Below are 16,073 nucleotides of genomic sequence, written 5' to 3' on the forward strand. Positions count from 1 at the left end.
ACATTTCTCGATGAAAGATTCAAGAAGGCATTTCACAACTGTTTTAATAAATATGATTTCATTTGAAATTTAAACAAAAATTAATCTCAACTTATATGAATTTAACAAACCTATAAAAATCATATTTATACCTTCTTTATAGAACAAATTCCTTATTTTCAAAATTATTGGGGACAACACACTGTGTATCTGAGTATGTATATCATTAATTAATTCTTAACATACTGTACATAAAGAATATTGTACTATATGTACCCATATTAAGTGTGCACATATTCTTAAAAAGTTTGATATATTTATAACTTATATGATAGTAATTTATTATGTTTGAAAATAGTGTTATATCTGAAATTTCTTAATATAAAATTATAGAACATATTTATTCACTAAGATGTAAATAATTATATTATCATTAGACTCTAGTGATTAAAATGGGAAACAAGATAATCTTTAAACAAAAACTTGTAAGAAATAATAATATCTTGCATAAGGAGACATGAAATAGTTGACTTAGCTGACAGCATTAGCTAGATGCCCGCCCACAAAATCACAGCAACATATGGCCCTTTCAAATAAAACAAAAAAACAACAATAGGAAATTAATTAATTAATATTGTATTTCACTTACAACATGCTTAGTTTTTGCCTTATACCATTCTATAATTAAATACCCAACTAAACCAGAAGCATCTAATTGAAGCAAGGAAGCAACCCTAATTTTTTTGTACAAACATTCCATAAGAATTTTTATTAAAAAAGAAAGAAAATGGATATTAATCAAATAATTAGGTAAGATTCAAGTTGCAGCCAATGACGGATCCATGTGAGGTCGGGGTTGACCGACTCTGTGTTTGATCCACGAGTTTCGTTTTCTGCCTACACCAATGGTTGTAGGCTTGTAGCATTTCTTGTTTATATGTAGAATCTAAAATTCAGATTTCTTAATTACTTGTTGACAACAAGCACTGCTATAAGTCTAGCTCAAGACAGTTTACTTGATTCTTGTCTGAACAAGTTTTGTCTGATTTATATAAATATGTTAATAAATTAGTTTAATAATTTCAGTCCTCATCCTCTCTGTTACTCCTACTCATATATGTGCATGGACCCATTTTGCACATGCATAAAAATTAATTAATTTGGCCCTAATATCGAATTCTCAAATAAGTAGTATGCACGCACTCAACTATATAACTAAGGCATAACTTTTCATAATATTAATTAATCATATATACTAGCATTTTTAGAAAATAGAAAATGATATTATACTCTAGCTATTCATCTATACCGATGTATGAGTAAATGATTTACAATTTACATGCAATAAATAGTTAATTACATGATTTGAAAATATGATGCGTGAAACCTTATAAAATTAGATTAGATTAAGGTTGGATTTTGACAGCCAAATTAATTAACATACAAGAATATATACAAGTAGTGTGATGATATTGCTGAGTAGTTTCTGTAGGGTGATCCGAATTTTGACTTAACGGTGTACATTCTCAATCAACGATTATATTCGAGTCAATATATACAAATTCCTACTCCTTATTTAACCATAAAATTTAATTTTCATTTAGTATATACTTTAACAAGAGTTCTAAAATTAACCATCATATATTGTTCCAAATGCAAATCCCTTAAATATTGTGAGAACGGAAAACCATTTTCAGTCGTTTGATCGTTAAGATTTATGCTGACCACGTCTTTTTGAATGAATTTAATTAGTACATAGGTTCGAATTTCACGAATAGCAAAACATTTCAATCTCTTTGTATAACACAATAATTTTACTGCAAATACAATGACTTTATACGTTTAATTAATGCAATGTTATCACGTTCTCACGAAAAAAATAGTTTAGACGGCCACACATAAATGACAACATGCATCTAAAAAAGTAAAACTAGAGAAGGAGAAGAAGAGAGAGAGGAAGGAATTCTTCTTTATATTCCCCAACAAAGATTTTTCATTCCCAATTCTAACAACTTCCCCTACTCTTCCATCTACCCTCACATAAACAAAAAAAAACTCCCAAAACAAGAAAGATCAATTGAATTGAGAGAAAGATCCAATCTTGATAATCTCAACATGAGAAACTCAGAGATTGAAGACATGGAGGGTTCAAAGAGCCAGAATCAGATTGGTGATCAAGAAAACGAGAGAGACGAAGACGAAGATGGAAGCAACAGCAAGGCCATGAATGGGAACAGCTCAAGCAACAGCACAGTTGAGGAGAACAATGGGAAGAAGGCTAGTTCCGGATCTGTGAGGCAGTATGTCAGATCGAAGACTCCACGCCTCCGGTGGACCCCGGACCTCCACCTCTGCTTCGCCCACGCCGTGGAGAGGCTTGGTGGAGAAGAAAGTGAGCCCTCTAAATCCATGAAATGGTTTTTTTTTTCAATTTTTGAAGAAAAAAGTGTAACTTTTTAAATCAATTTTTGCAGAAGCAACGCCGAAATTGGTGCTGCAATTAATGAATGTTAAAGGGCTAAGCATTGCTCATGTCAAGAGCCATCTTCAGGTATGAAATCATGTGATTAATTTTTGAAGAAAGCTGTCTCTTTTTTAAAAAAAATTATTAATTTTTTTTAAGATTTCAGTTTAATTGACAAAGTGTTTTTTGATGATTTAGATGTATAGGAGCAAGAAGATTGATGATCCCTATGAAGGTATTTAATTTTAACCAACATATGTAGTGTTTTAGTTGAAATTAGGGTTTGTGTTGATAGAAATTTCCTAATTGATTCAATGAAATTGCAGTGATTTCACAACAAAGATCTCTAATTGATGCTGGAGATAGACATATCTATAACCTCAGCCAGCTTCCAATGCTTCAAACCTTCAATAATCAGAGCTTGAGGTATGTAAGAATTAAGAAATAAACTAAATTAATTTAATTCAGTAATTTGCAAACCCTAATTCCAACAATTTTGCAGGTATAGAGATGTCATCCCGGGCAGCTCAATAACCACTAGCTGGGCAGCACCACACATGGCCAGAAATGGACTATATGAGCCATCACCAAATTCATACTTATCAAGAAATTCTTGGAAATTTCTTGATCAAAAACACTTGATGATCAATCAAAGATTCTGGCAAACTCCAACAACAAACTTCTACCAAGAAAGAGGGGCGCTCGAGCAAGCCACATCGAAGCGAAAGCACCTCGATCTCGACCTCACTCTCTCCCTAAAGACGAATGTGAAGAAAGCGAAGACGACGGATGACCATGAGGAGGTCGACAGCAGCTTGTCGCTCTCGTTGTTTTCGCCCTCGAAGGAGGTGGTTGCGAGGAAGGAGCGAGATGAGGTGGCTTCTTTAGATCTGAGTTTGTGAATGGGACAATTTTCTGAGTGAGATTTTTTTTCAAGAAGTTTGTTTGTTTCTTGATTCTTGAATTGTATGCAGAGATTAAAAAAATAACTATTTTAGTGTACAGATTAATTGTTCTCATCTGAATTGGACAGCTAAAATTAATCAAGAAAGTGTGTAATCTTTGTGTTGGGAGATGTGAGGGTATTAAAGAATTTGAGCAATGTGCAGATCTTTGTCTCCGGAATTTAGGATTTTTGTTTTGTTATAAGTGAAATATTGAGGTATGGTAAGTGTAATTGTTACTTATAACATGATAAAAAAGATTATAGATAGGTTGATAACGCCCTCTTATATTGTAATCAAGACTAAATCTGGATCATATGATACAAAAATGGACGCGCGGGGTTTGATTTCGGTGATTTATTATGTGCCCCGGTCGAGCAGGGTTAGTCGCATTCTGCCGAAGGCGGGTTCGATACATCTGTAGTCAAACCTAAAAAACACTAAAATAATTACAAATTTCATATCAGTGCTTGCAAGCCAAGGCTGGTAAATTTCAATCATCTAGAATATATGCTTTTGGCATTGCAGACGCTTTTAAACATTTTTAATCAATTCTTTAATAATTGTTTTTAGGTTTAGAAAAGTCAGAATTTTCGGTTTAGAAGTTCAACTTGTTAATTATGCACTGTTGCTCTTTTTGAAAGGTTATTTATTATTTTTAATTTATATTTTAGAATAAAAAAAATATCTCAACCACTATTTAATGAGTTTATTTATACCAACCCCTCAACAAAAAATAGTCATGTTATTACGTTTTGGACCATCAATAGAAATTAGACTTGATCTATATGTACTTGAAAATTTCCAAGCACCAATTTGTACTTGAAATTAAGCAATTTCGAGCAATACATTTAGCTCAAATTTCCAACACTTCTAGCCTTTTTTTTTCTTTTGCTTACACAGAAGCTCAAAACATTGGTATTTTTCACTTGGAGATGTTGTATTTTTAATATTTCTATTTTATTGTTTGAAATTAATTAAAACTTGTTAAATTTTTGAAACGAATCAAAAGAGAACAAAATAGTATTAGTACAAAATTGTTTTACACTTAATTTTAATTCATAAGACTACCATATCCATAGAAAATAATCTTATTTACCATTTTGAATTGTCCGCTAATAATAAGTCAATATTTTTCTCTATATTTTTCTTTTATTTATGACAAGCATTTATCTTATAACGTGAGTATCACTTTCCACTGACAATAATTCAATATCTTTTTTTTTGGAAATTGGTCCTTAAAACCATGAACTTTACTTAAATTTTAGTATTTCCCATGAACTTTGAAATTGGTCTATAATATCACAAACATTGCATTTTGTTTGGTATTTCCCACGACATATCTATTACTATATTTGACTAACTTACGAGTCTTTTTTTTATCATACTTGACACAATTAAATCAACGTGTTTTTCAATGTGACTTTTTATCCTACATGTTATGAACTTAAAAAGTGATTTAAAATATCATAAAACGTATCACAGTTGCTTACGTAAAATAAGATTTTGATGAATATATCTTATCTGAATAAGTTTGGGAAATACTGAACAAAATGCAAAGTTTGTGATATTATTGACAAATTTCAAAGTTTATGGGAAATATCAAAATTTAAGCAAAGTTTATGGTTTTAGAGACCAATAACTTAACGAATTTTGTGATAAAATCAGTTAACCACTACAAAAACTATTTTTGTAGACAAGGAAGTAATTAATCTACTCTTCACTTCTTCTCATTTACAGGAAATAATCTTATTTGCATTATGGATTATCCACTAATAATAAGTCAATATTTTTCTCTGTATTTTTCTTTTATTTATGATAAGCATCTCTATCTAATAAGGTGAGTATCACTTGATATTAAGAACAAATCAATATCTTTTACAAATTTTGTGGTAAAACACTTAAAACACTACAAAAATTATTTTTGTAGACAAAAGTAGTAGTAATCTACTCTTCAATTCTTCTTTACTTCTTCACTTTTTCTCAATTTGGTGGAATAATTCTTTACTTCTTCACTTCTCATTTGGTGGAATAATTTTTGTGAACAAAGGTAGTATACTGTATACCTATAATTCACTTCTCCTCAATAGCTGGAATTGTTGACTAAGGTTCTTCGAGTTGCTTAATCTATTCTTCACTTCTTCTCATTTGGTGGAATTGTTGACTGAGGATCTTCAACTAGTCTAGCAACACATTGTTTGCTTATCTGAATCCGCGCACACTTCTGCAATTTCCTCTTGCATTGTTCACGTATTTCTTATGACTTGTTCACGTATCTCTTATGCTCGTCGCAATCGTCGTTATGATTATAACGACGATTATGTGTTGGCATATTTCTACAAAAAACACAATGACCGCATAGTTAAATCCAAAGTGTAGCAAGTGCTATTACTGTTGACCCTATCGCTTGCAGCTTGCAGCCTTACCAATACATACTATAATCCAACAAATCCATCAATTGTAATTCTACATCATGTATGGTATTAAAAATTACAAGTTTGCCAAAGAAGCTAACAATCCCAGTTGAGTATTCACATCAAATGGTAGCATAAACATAAGAAAGAAGTGAAAATGTACATGATTTAAGAAAAACTGCCAACAATAATGCTCTTGATATATTCTCACAAATTGCTTAATACAATGTCATTCAATCAATCCACAAATAGCTGTCGGAGGAATTCAAATATCGTAATATGACTACAACAAACCCACCAAAAAATAGTGTATATGGGATTGTAAATAAGAATCTAACTAAGAAATGTAAAATGCACAATTACCTGGAATTCGTTAATGCATTCATTGAAAAGATTTTTGCATTAGTGTTGGAAAAGTCTTTGAAGGAGTACAAACTGCATATCAAAAAGTACAAACTACAAATCCATATACAATCAATAAATACAAAAAAAATATAAAAAAACGCATAAAACTATCTGACCACTTACAGTTTCAGGTCATTACTTACAGTTTCAGGTCATTAGATGTATGATTTTTCTGCCTTAGTCATCAATTGTTTCTCCGACATATTATCTAATTCATTACACCAACATTGCAGTACCAGTTCATCAAGTTAATATAGCTTATAGCTACACTCTTCTTGAACGAGTACTATCGACCAATTTCATTAGGTTCACACAGTTTCTCAGCCGAGGCTCACACCCATGCTTACAAAAACTGTACAAAGTTGTGACATCCAAATCAGTTCTTTCAGTCGGCAAAAGCAATCAATCGCCACACTCAGAGCGTACATATCTACAGGAACAACTCTTTGAGGCATTTTCCCGAACAGATGAAGGGAAACAGAGTATTGATTCATCTTGGCCACAGCACTCATATATTCAAATTCAAATCTGGGATTGGCGAAAAATAAAGTGTTTTATTTGGTATCTGACACTATCAAGATTGAATTGGAGTAAAACTGAATTGACATAGAATAGCGATAGCAAAAATGGATAAATAAAACGAGGAATCTAAAAAAATTCATACCGAATCGATGGAGGCGGTGAGATTTTGAACTAGCTCTTCGTATAGCTGCGGCTTTCTCAATTGTGTGGAATCTTATATTGTAGGATTTGATAATTATAATTCTGAGTATCATTATTTATAGAGTTAGCTTTGTTCATCCATTGCAATGGGCTACATAATAAATGGGCTTTCTGGTCTGGCCCGGTAATTCTATCACAACGGGCCTGAGAATTCTTGACTTAATCACAATGGAAATAATTAATAAAGTGGTAAATAATTTTTTATATGAACTGATCAAATATTCATCAAATATGCATTTCCTTACATAAATAGTTGTTCGAATTTTCAATGGTATTTTTTTCAATTGTATAACATTGTCGAATTTTATGTATTTTGTCGTGCAAAACCTATGCAATCAAGAAGAATAGGAAATTATATATTGTTTCGAAATTCCGAACTCGAATTTTGAATATATAGCTCTTTATGCATCCGTTCTCGTAAATGACCGAAAGCTGATTACAAACAAACATCACATGTATGAAACTTTTCATGTGCAAGAATTGCATTCGTATAATGTTGCCGAATTTGGGTACTTTGTATGAATCGCTGTGCAAAAATCTCTATGTTAGACAAAAAATAAGATAACTATTACTCCTATCTCAATATTCTGAACTCAAAATTAAAAACTTATAGTCTCTACCAAAATAAATTTCTGCATCTGCCGTGCCCATAAACATAGGAACATGACCTAAAGCAAAACAAACATTCCACATGCATACCTATTCAACAAAGTAAACCAAAACCCCTTAATATGAATCTTAACACTTCAAACTCTCTCTCTCCACCCACATATATCTACACATCATCATTCACCACACTACATTCAACTCCACACTTAAGCCCTTAAAATGGATCACACCACACATCTCCTCTTCATTCTCATCTCAATCACATCCCTCCTCTGTTCCACAGCCGCAACGCCGATAAACACAACCGCCGTGTACGCCTTCGGCGACGCCATATTCGACACCGGCAACAACAACGGCCTCCGCACCATCTGCCGCGCCGACCACCCGCCCTACGCCTCCGAGCTCAACGACACCATCTCCTTCGGCAGATTCTCCAACGGCATGCTCCCGGCCGACATCCTCGTCCACGACCTCGGCCTCAAGCCCCTCATGCACCCGTACCTCAACATGCAAACCTCCCCCCGCGCCGCCCTGCAGACCGGCGTCAGCTTCGCCTCCACGTGCTCGGGCCTCGACGACCTCACCGCCGATGAGGTCGGGGTGCTCACCATGACGGCGCAGTACAGGTGATGAAAAATACTTCATTCGTCCACCAATAAATGTTTCATTTTTTTTCTTGATCGAGGTTTAAGAAATAGTTAGTAGAATGTGAGCCCTATTTTATATATTATTTTATAATAAAATATGAGTAGAGTGGGTTAAATGTGTATATTTATTGGCAGACAGTTGAAAAAAAGAAAAATAAGACATTAAATAACAGATGGATGGAGTAGAATTTAAATGTGCAACATAAGTACTAAAAATCATTTGGACTATACATTGTGATATGCTTGGATAATCAATTCTATTAGGGGCCATTTTTGATAGGGAAGACGAGATAAGACAAAATATGATAAGAATACACATTTTAGGTCAGATAACTATCTGGGCAAATGGACCCGTACATAGTTACATTCATCTCTTTATATATAGTTGTATTCTTAGTTAACAACAAGGGTAACAACTTTATATTTGAATAAGCTCTGATTATAGCCTTGATTTTTCCTTGAATAACCAATCTTATGATCTTCATTACAACAACAGGAACTTCGAGGCGGCAAGGGAGACCATGAGGCTAGACATTGGCGATGGTCCCACGGACGACGTACTCAAGACCGCTGTGTATTTGATCTCCGGTGGAACTAATGACATGTTGGATAACTACTATGCGATTCCGATCAGAAGATTGATGTATTCTGTGTCTGCCTACCATGAGTTCTTGCTCGAAAATCTTAAACATTTTGTCAAGGTGATTTTGATTCTGATTTTTCATATAGTAATTACCTAATAATTTTGCATGATATGGTTGAATGAGAATTCTTAGTCACGGTGAAATCGAATTAGTGGAATAGGAGTGAGTAATATACAACAATTAGAATAATGCATAAAACCAAAATATTAGTTTCTTCACTATTAAAAGTCTCATATTTCATTTTGACATGTCCAAATGCCTCGTTTCGGTATTTCGGGAAGTTTGTCATTACATATCTTATTTAATTTTTACTGTAGATCACACACTTCATAACCAAAAGTGAGATTTTACAACTTTCATGTTTTAACGAAAAATATAGTTTTTACAATAGTTTTTCTTATATGTAGAAATTGTACAAGAGGGGTGCAAGAAGAGTGGGAGTGTAGGGGATGCCGCCGGTGGGATGCTTACCACTCGACATCTCAACCAATTTCGGGCTCAAACGTGAGTGTGTGAGTCAGCATAACGAAGATGCAACGCAGTTCAACGGAAGGCTTCAACAATACATCAATCAATTTATGACAGAAATGGCACAACTGAAAATCGCTTATATTGATATCTATAGTCCTATGATGGATATGATCAACAACCCTAGCAGATATGGTCAGCCAATACTTCTATTTCTCACTAATTTATTTTTTTGTTAATTCAAATAATGTGAGTATAATCTGAATGTTTGTTTTTGTTCTCTAAACAATATGTTTGTTGCGTCCAAATGTAAGTGATTTGTATTATTTATTTGGACGTCGTATGATAAATGATGCATTTTATTTTCTTGAAAAATTTAACCTTTATTATTTCTTCACTTTAACTCACTGAACATTATTTTAATTCTCATGCCCAGAAGAAATAACTCAATACAATTTTTGTGAATTAATTTCAGGATTGGAGCACACACACGAGGGATGTTGTGGAAGTGGCTCGTGGGAGCTAGGACCTTTTTGTAGTAAATATGCTCGAGTTTGCACAAAGGCATCGCAATATTTATTTTGGGACTCTATTCATCCAACTCAAGCTGCTTATGAGATTCTCACCAAAATATTCAAAGAGACATCACTTTCTAGTCTATTGGCTTAACTAAGTACATAAATTATCTTATATGATTTTGTTATTTAGTTAGTTGTTCTAGGTAGTTAGAGTTTTTTTTTTATCGGGTCATTTTGCAGATCATTAATTGTTTTCCATTTATCCTCTTGATGATTCGAAACCTGAACATGAAGAAAAAACTTTTATTAACTAAGTTGCACCTCATTATTATTTTCGCTAATTTAGATTTCATTCTTATTGTCGTTGATTTATATCAGGTAGACCGATTTCTAGACATGTTACCTCATTAAAAATATAATATGAAATGACTAAATATGACTCTAATTGAGGGACGGAGGGAGTATTTAGGTTAGTATTAATTTTAATTTTAATAAACTAATTAATGTCTTAAATAGGAAGAAATGTGCTTTTTTGTTAATTTATCAATTTAATTAAATATATTTGGGAATTGGGATGTATAATAGTATAAAATAAAATGAGATAGGAAAAGGAAAGAAATTGAGACATAGGTAAATAAATTAACAAAATAATTAAGGAGAAAGTATTTATATGAGAAAATGTATAATGTGTAATTCAAATAAAAATTATATGTATAATTGAGAAAAGTATAAAAAGTAGGTGAATAGGGCTATTCTAAAATTACTTGCTACTATCAAGAATATTTATACAATAATATACCGTTTCAAATTTCCGTTTCGACATACAATGCTGATTCAAATTACAGACCTTATTAGGTATGAACTTAAACCTCATTAACGCCATAAAATGCTGATTCAAAATACAAATCTTATTAGGTATGTACTTAAACCCTCATTAACTCGACAATTATACAAATCTTTTCCGAGATGTCAACAATAAAGATGGTTAATGGAAAATTGAACACACTCAAGACTTTTCCTGCTTTAATTTTCGATTCATAATTTCTTGGACTTTTAGTATGCCATGACACACTTTTATATTTCGAAACAATAAAGTAACTTTGTTATTCAATTAACACACATACACTGAACCAATTTTTCTTTCTCTATTTCAAATATTTAACTCTATTTCGGTCTATTTAATACTCTTGCCTACCTTTTATATTTTGTTTAATTTATTTACAATCTAAAATATTTCACTCTCTTTTTCTCTCTATTTAATACAATTATAATAGTATTTTTTATCTTTTCAATTAAACACATTAATCAACAACTTCTAAAATTTCGTGCGTACGTTTCGTACGCTTTTGGAATTTGGTGTGTGGTTGCAACTCAATGTTTCTTGTTTATTGGGGTTCGGGTCTCGTGACAACAGGGCTGTGTGTGTTTTCGGTCTCTTTGTTATTCCATTGATATATTCGATTTTAATTGACTAAATTGGCCGAAATTATTCATTCAAATTCGAAATATACATCTTCATGTTTATTTTTCTTTTAAAAAAGTAGTAGAATAATCTATCTAACTTAAGGCCAAATTAAAATGATTTCAAATTATAAGTTGACTTTAATTGATATTAATGACGTATCAGCAATGACATGATAAAAGTAATTGAGATAATTATATTGATCTTTAAATTATTACGGATAGAGTTCCATTTCCAGACTTACGATTACAAATTTATCCATATTCAAAATTCGGGAAAGGTGGAAATTAATAAAAATCCATCTTGAAACTTTATTTAATGGAAAAAAGTGCCACAAAATTATATTACTGCAGATGAACAAGTTCCACGTTAAAAAAAATCAAATGTAACCGAAGCAATCTCCATCACCCCTTCCAAACATGTTTTAGTAAATTTTAACGAAATGTATTTTATTTTCCATTTTAATTTTATAAAATTTAAACTGTATTTCTAGTACTATTCAAATGTTCATCTCAATATTTTCTTATATGGTAAATCACGCACTCTCGTCTTTTATTTTCCATTTTAATTTTATAAATTTTAAACTGTATTTTCTAGTATACAAATATTCATCGCAATATTTTCTTACTATGGTGAATCATTCAATCTCGTCTTTTATTTTCCATTATAATTTTATTAATTTTAAACTGTATTTTCTAGTATTCAAATATTCTCGCAATATTATCACTCACAAAATACGCCCTCTCCCCTCTCCACCCAACTCTGCCTATAAATATACACTCCATGTGTTTGTTAAGAGACACAAATAAATCAACAATGCCAAGCAATGTGAATGTAACCGAAACAATCCTCATCACCCCTTCCGAACCAACTCCGAACCACGTTCTCCGTCTCTCCGCTCTCGATTCGAAGCTCTTCGCGCGTTTCGTCACCGACTACATGTTTGTCTACGAACCCCGCCACGGAGCAGATCAAGATGCAATCACCGAAAATGTGAAGACGGCCCTGTCCCGTGCCCTCGTGCCCTACTACCCGCTCGCGGGTACGGTGCGAGTCCGGGCCGAAGACCCGGGGCTCGAGGTGGCGTGTACTGCCCAGGGCGCCATATTCATAACCGCCACCTCCACTTGCACGACACCCGAATTCAATTCTCCCCCACAGCACATCATGCAGTGGAGGAGTTTCCTGTCACATGATGTGACAGACGCCCTTAGTGGGGCCCCGCTAGTCATCATGCAGTTGACTTGGCTGCAGGACGGTGGGGCCGTCCTGGCAGTCGCATTCAACCACTGCATGATAGACGGAGCTGGCAGTAGCCAGTTCCTGAACTCGGTCGCGGGGATCGCCATGGGCCCAGTCGGGCCCGGGTCGGGCCCGAAGCCCGTTTGGGCCCGTCACTTGTTGGACCCGGTCCGGGCCCGAGGGGTTGAGCCGGTGAGTCTCCCGGAGTGCAAGATCGTCCCGGACGTCTCGGGATTCGAGGCCCGGTTCGCGACGGAGGCGTTTGCCGCTACTTCCACGTTTTTCGACGTGGACAAGCTGAGGGAGATGAAGGAGCTCCTGAAGCCGAGGCGCCACACGTCGTTCGAGGTGCTGGCAGGGCACGTGTGGCGGAGCTGGGCGAGGGCACTCGGGCTGGCGCCCGAGCAGAGGGTCCGGGTGTTGTTCAGTATAAATGTGAGGGAGCGGATGAGGCCGGGTTTGCCGGGCGGGTTCTACGGGAACGGGGTGGTGCACGCGTGCGCGGAGGCGAGCGCGGGGGAGCTGGCGGGGAACGGGCTGGGGTTCGCGGCGGGGCTGGTGGCTGGGGCGAAGGAGGGGGTGGAGGAGGAGAGGGTGAGGGAGGTGGTGGAATCGGTGAGTTCGAAGTGGGAGCAGGTTGATTTTGTTGGGACGCTGATTCTGACGCAGTGGTCGAGGCTGGGGCTCGAGATGGTTGACTTTGGGTTGGGACGGCCGGTTCAGGTTTCCCCGGTTTGCAGCGGGAGATTTTGCACTTTTTTGCCGGTTTGTGGCGTGGAAAATGCGGTCAAAGTCAACTTGGGGGTCCCAGTTACTGCGTTGGACCAGTATCTTTCTTTTGTGACAAATATATCTGAATAATCACAATGGCATCAAATGCAATAAGCCTATACAGGTGTTGTTTTTTTATGCTTGCTTTCCGAAAATGAATAAAGTATTGGGTTATTTATTAAACGATATTTCGCTTGCCCAATAACTGTTTTTAACATTTTTTTGTTTTTCGCTTTTTCATTTTAAAATAAATCAAAATTTGATGTAATTTTGAATATAAATGAATAAAAAGTAAAAACAAAGTGACCTATCAATACTGGATAATTGTAAATGTTAGTATTTCGTAATTGATAATGATCAAAAGAGTGAATAAGTGATAGTAGTAAATTATGGATGGTCTAAGAAGCAATACACCACATGAGCAGTGTTATAATAATGTGATATGGTCCACATAATTTTAATCTGAAATAAAATTAGAGATTTAAAATGAGAATCAATTTAAAATATGGACGTTTTAGAAAATGGAATAATAGGAAATTTGAAATTATGACAATTTCTATAAATATTAATGGGCTCTCCATTATTATCAAATTTAGTGGGCCGGCATTGATCCAAAGCCCATATGACTTCTTCGGCCTAATCAAGATTTTAACTATAAGGCCCAAGCATATCTACTAAATTTACTTATATTTGTGAATTTATAACTAAATTTGTTAAATAAGACAAATTAAAATCCAAAATCTGATCAAAATAATTATTTTAATTTCTAGCATTTTTTTCTATCTTTTTACTAAGTAATACTCCCTCCGCCCCACAAGAATATGCATTCTTTCTTTTTTAGTCCGTCTCATAAGAATATGCACTTTCTAATTTTGGAAACCCGTTTCTCTCTAATGAGGTGAGACACATTCTCCACTAACAATACTTTATTTAGTTTTTCTCTCCACCTCTCTCTTACTTTATCAATTTTGTATTAAAACTTGTGTCGAACCCAAAGTCTTTAGGGACGGAAAGAGAAATAATATAAAACTTAAGTGTTGATGTATTTAAGTAGTTAATGGCTTTTGTTGCATAATTTTATGTGATGGATGGAGAAACCGAACAGCAATATTTATTAAGTAATAATGTTATGATAATAGTTTATAAATAATCGAATACAACAAATCAAATATTCATGATAAAATGACAAAATTATCATTGATAATCTAAAAATATCAAACATAAATGTATGCTGTTCTGATGATGCCTGATAAGTACAATGTTGTCCATCCGTCCGCCGTCCGTGCCTGATAATTATCAATTATCATTGATAATCTAAAAATTGAAAATAATACAAAAAAATATTCACAATCCTAAAAAATGGCCGTTTTTTTACCGTTTTTCTATATTTTTTATTTTATTTTATTTTTTTATCCCCAAAATCATCTATAAATACACACATTCATCATCAATTTTTCACATCAAATCATGTCTCATTCATCTCTCATTCATATTTTTTCATACAACTTATCTACACCTTCATCTCTCACTCAAACCCTCCAATGGATTTCACCCATTTCATTGCGGAAGCGCAGCGCGAAGAACAAGAATACTATGAACAATATCGTGCCGCCTATGAAACCTATGTTGCAGCGAATACCCCGCCCCTCCTCCTCAACCAACTAGATCAACTCGCCGATACATCCATCGTGACCGGGAGGGAGCCAACGAAAGGCTCGTTGCCGACTATTTTTCCGACCAGCCGCGGTTTCCGGAAGATTACTTTCGGCGCCGTTTTCGCATGTCAAAGCGCTTGTTTATGCGTATTGTCAACACATTGTCCGCCCGTGTTGAATACTTTCAAACAAGTACAGACGTAGTCGGTCGGCAAAGTCTCTCGGCGTTGCAGAAGTGTACGTGTGCCATCCATAAACTTGCTACTGGGCAAACGGATGACCTCTTCGACGAGTATTTGCATGTCGGTGAGTCCACTGGAATCCTTTGCCTTCAAAATTTTTGCGAGGACGTTCGTTCAGCTTTCGGGGATGAATTCCTTTGGGCACCCACCACCGATGATTGCAAACGGTTGCTTCGTCTTCACGAAACAGTCCATGGTTTTCCCGGCATGCTTGGCAGCATTGACTGCATGCATTGGAGGTGGAAGAATTGCCCGACTGCTTGGAGGGGGCAACATTTAAGCGGCCACAAAGGCGGCGGCCCAACACTTATCCTTGAAGTGGTCGCCGACTACCGCCTATGGATTTGTCATGCATATTTCGGTGTTGCCGGATCCAACAACGACTTGAACTTGCTCTATCCTTCACCACTCTTCAATGATGTGTTGAATGGTGTAGCACCGGCGGTCGACTTCACCTTCAACGGAAATGCATACCACATGGGTTACTATCTCGTCGATGGTATCTACCCAAGGTGGTCGACTTTCGTGAAGACGCTCAGCAACCCGCAAGACCCGAGACGAGTTCTTTTTGCGCAGCGTCAAGAGTCCGCTCGGAAAGACGTCGAAAGAGCTTTTGGGGTCCTTCAAGCACGATTCAACATTGTGAGGGTCCCGTCTCGGCTGTGGTACGGGAAAAATATCGTCGACATCATGTACACGTGTATTATCTTACACAATGTAAGAATTCTAGCCGACGAAGGACAGAGGGTGGCTAGCTTTTACGATGAGATGAAGCCGGAAGCTCAACCGCGAGGTCTCCCCCACGCCGGGGTGTGCATACGACGGTAGGTGAGAGGATCGAAACAAGGCACACAATGCGCGATACCCGAACCCACATTGAGCTACA

At 35.6% G+C, this 16,073-nt stretch overlaps 3 protein-coding genes across 3 annotated transcripts; all 3 read left to right on the forward strand.

The window, feature by feature from the left end:
* The first annotated feature begins 1,976 nt into the window (after positions 1–1,976).
* LOC121776284 (two-component response regulator ARR2-like) lies at positions 1,977–3,551 on the forward strand. Its single transcript, XM_042173452.1, has 5 exons — positions 1,977–2,371; positions 2,454–2,530; positions 2,642–2,678; positions 2,770–2,869; positions 2,946–3,551. Exons 1-5 carry the CDS (start codon positions 2,095–2,097, stop codon positions 3,343–3,345), a joined length of 891 nt encoding a protein of 296 aa, XP_042029386.1. The 5' UTR covers positions 1,977–2,094; the 3' UTR covers positions 3,346–3,551.
* A 4,206-nt stretch (positions 3,552–7,757) lies between these two features.
* On the forward strand, positions 7,758–9,275 carry LOC121776969 (GDSL esterase/lipase At2g40250-like). Its single transcript, XM_042174105.1, has 3 exons — positions 7,758–8,164; positions 8,682–8,886; positions 9,237–9,275. The coding sequence occupies exons 1-3, from the start codon at positions 7,758–7,760 to the stop codon at positions 9,273–9,275; spliced, it is 651 nt and encodes a 216-aa protein (XP_042030039.1).
* Positions 9,276–12,093: 2,818 nt separating this feature from the next.
* On the forward strand, positions 12,094–13,380 carry LOC121776970 (alcohol acyltransferase 9). The gene has a single exon (XM_042174106.1). The coding sequence runs from the start codon at positions 12,094–12,096 to the stop codon at positions 13,378–13,380; it is 1,287 nt and encodes a 428-aa protein (XP_042030040.1).
* Positions 13,381–16,073: the final 2,693 nt, after the last annotated feature.

This window comes from Salvia splendens, chromosome 18, assembly GCF_004379255.2.
Source record: "Salvia splendens isolate huo1 chromosome 18, SspV2, whole genome shotgun sequence".
NCBI classification, from domain to species: Eukaryota; Viridiplantae; Streptophyta; class Magnoliopsida; order Lamiales; family Lamiaceae; genus Salvia; species Salvia splendens.

Excerpts from the sequence above, each read along its gene's own strand:
- LOC121776284 (XM_042173452.1), top strand. The coding sequence starts at position 2,095 with ATGAGAAACTCAGAGATTGAAGACATGGAGGGTTCAAAGAGCCAGAAT. Across the intron at positions 2,531-2,641 it reads ATGTCAAGAGCCATCTTCAG|ATGTATAGGAGCAAGAAGAT; the intron begins GTATGAAATCAT and ends TTGATGATTTAG. Across the intron at positions 2,870-2,945 it reads TTCAATAATCAGAGCTTGAG|GTATAGAGATGTCATCCCGG; the intron begins GTATGTAAGAAT and ends ACAATTTTGCAG.
- LOC121776969 (XM_042174105.1), top strand. The coding sequence starts at position 7,758 with ATGGATCACACCACACATCTCCTCTTCATTCTCATCTCAATCACATCC. Across the intron at positions 8,165-8,681 it reads ACCATGACGGCGCAGTACAG|GAACTTCGAGGCGGCAAGGG; the intron begins GTGATGAAAAAT and ends TTACAACAACAG. Across the intron at positions 8,887-9,236 it reads ATCTTAAACATTTTGTCAAG|AAATTGTACAAGAGGGGTGC; the intron begins GTGATTTTGATT and ends TCTTATATGTAG.
- LOC121776970 (XM_042174106.1), top strand. The coding sequence starts at position 12,094 with ATGCCAAGCAATGTGAATGTAACCGAAACAATCCTCATCACCCCTTCC.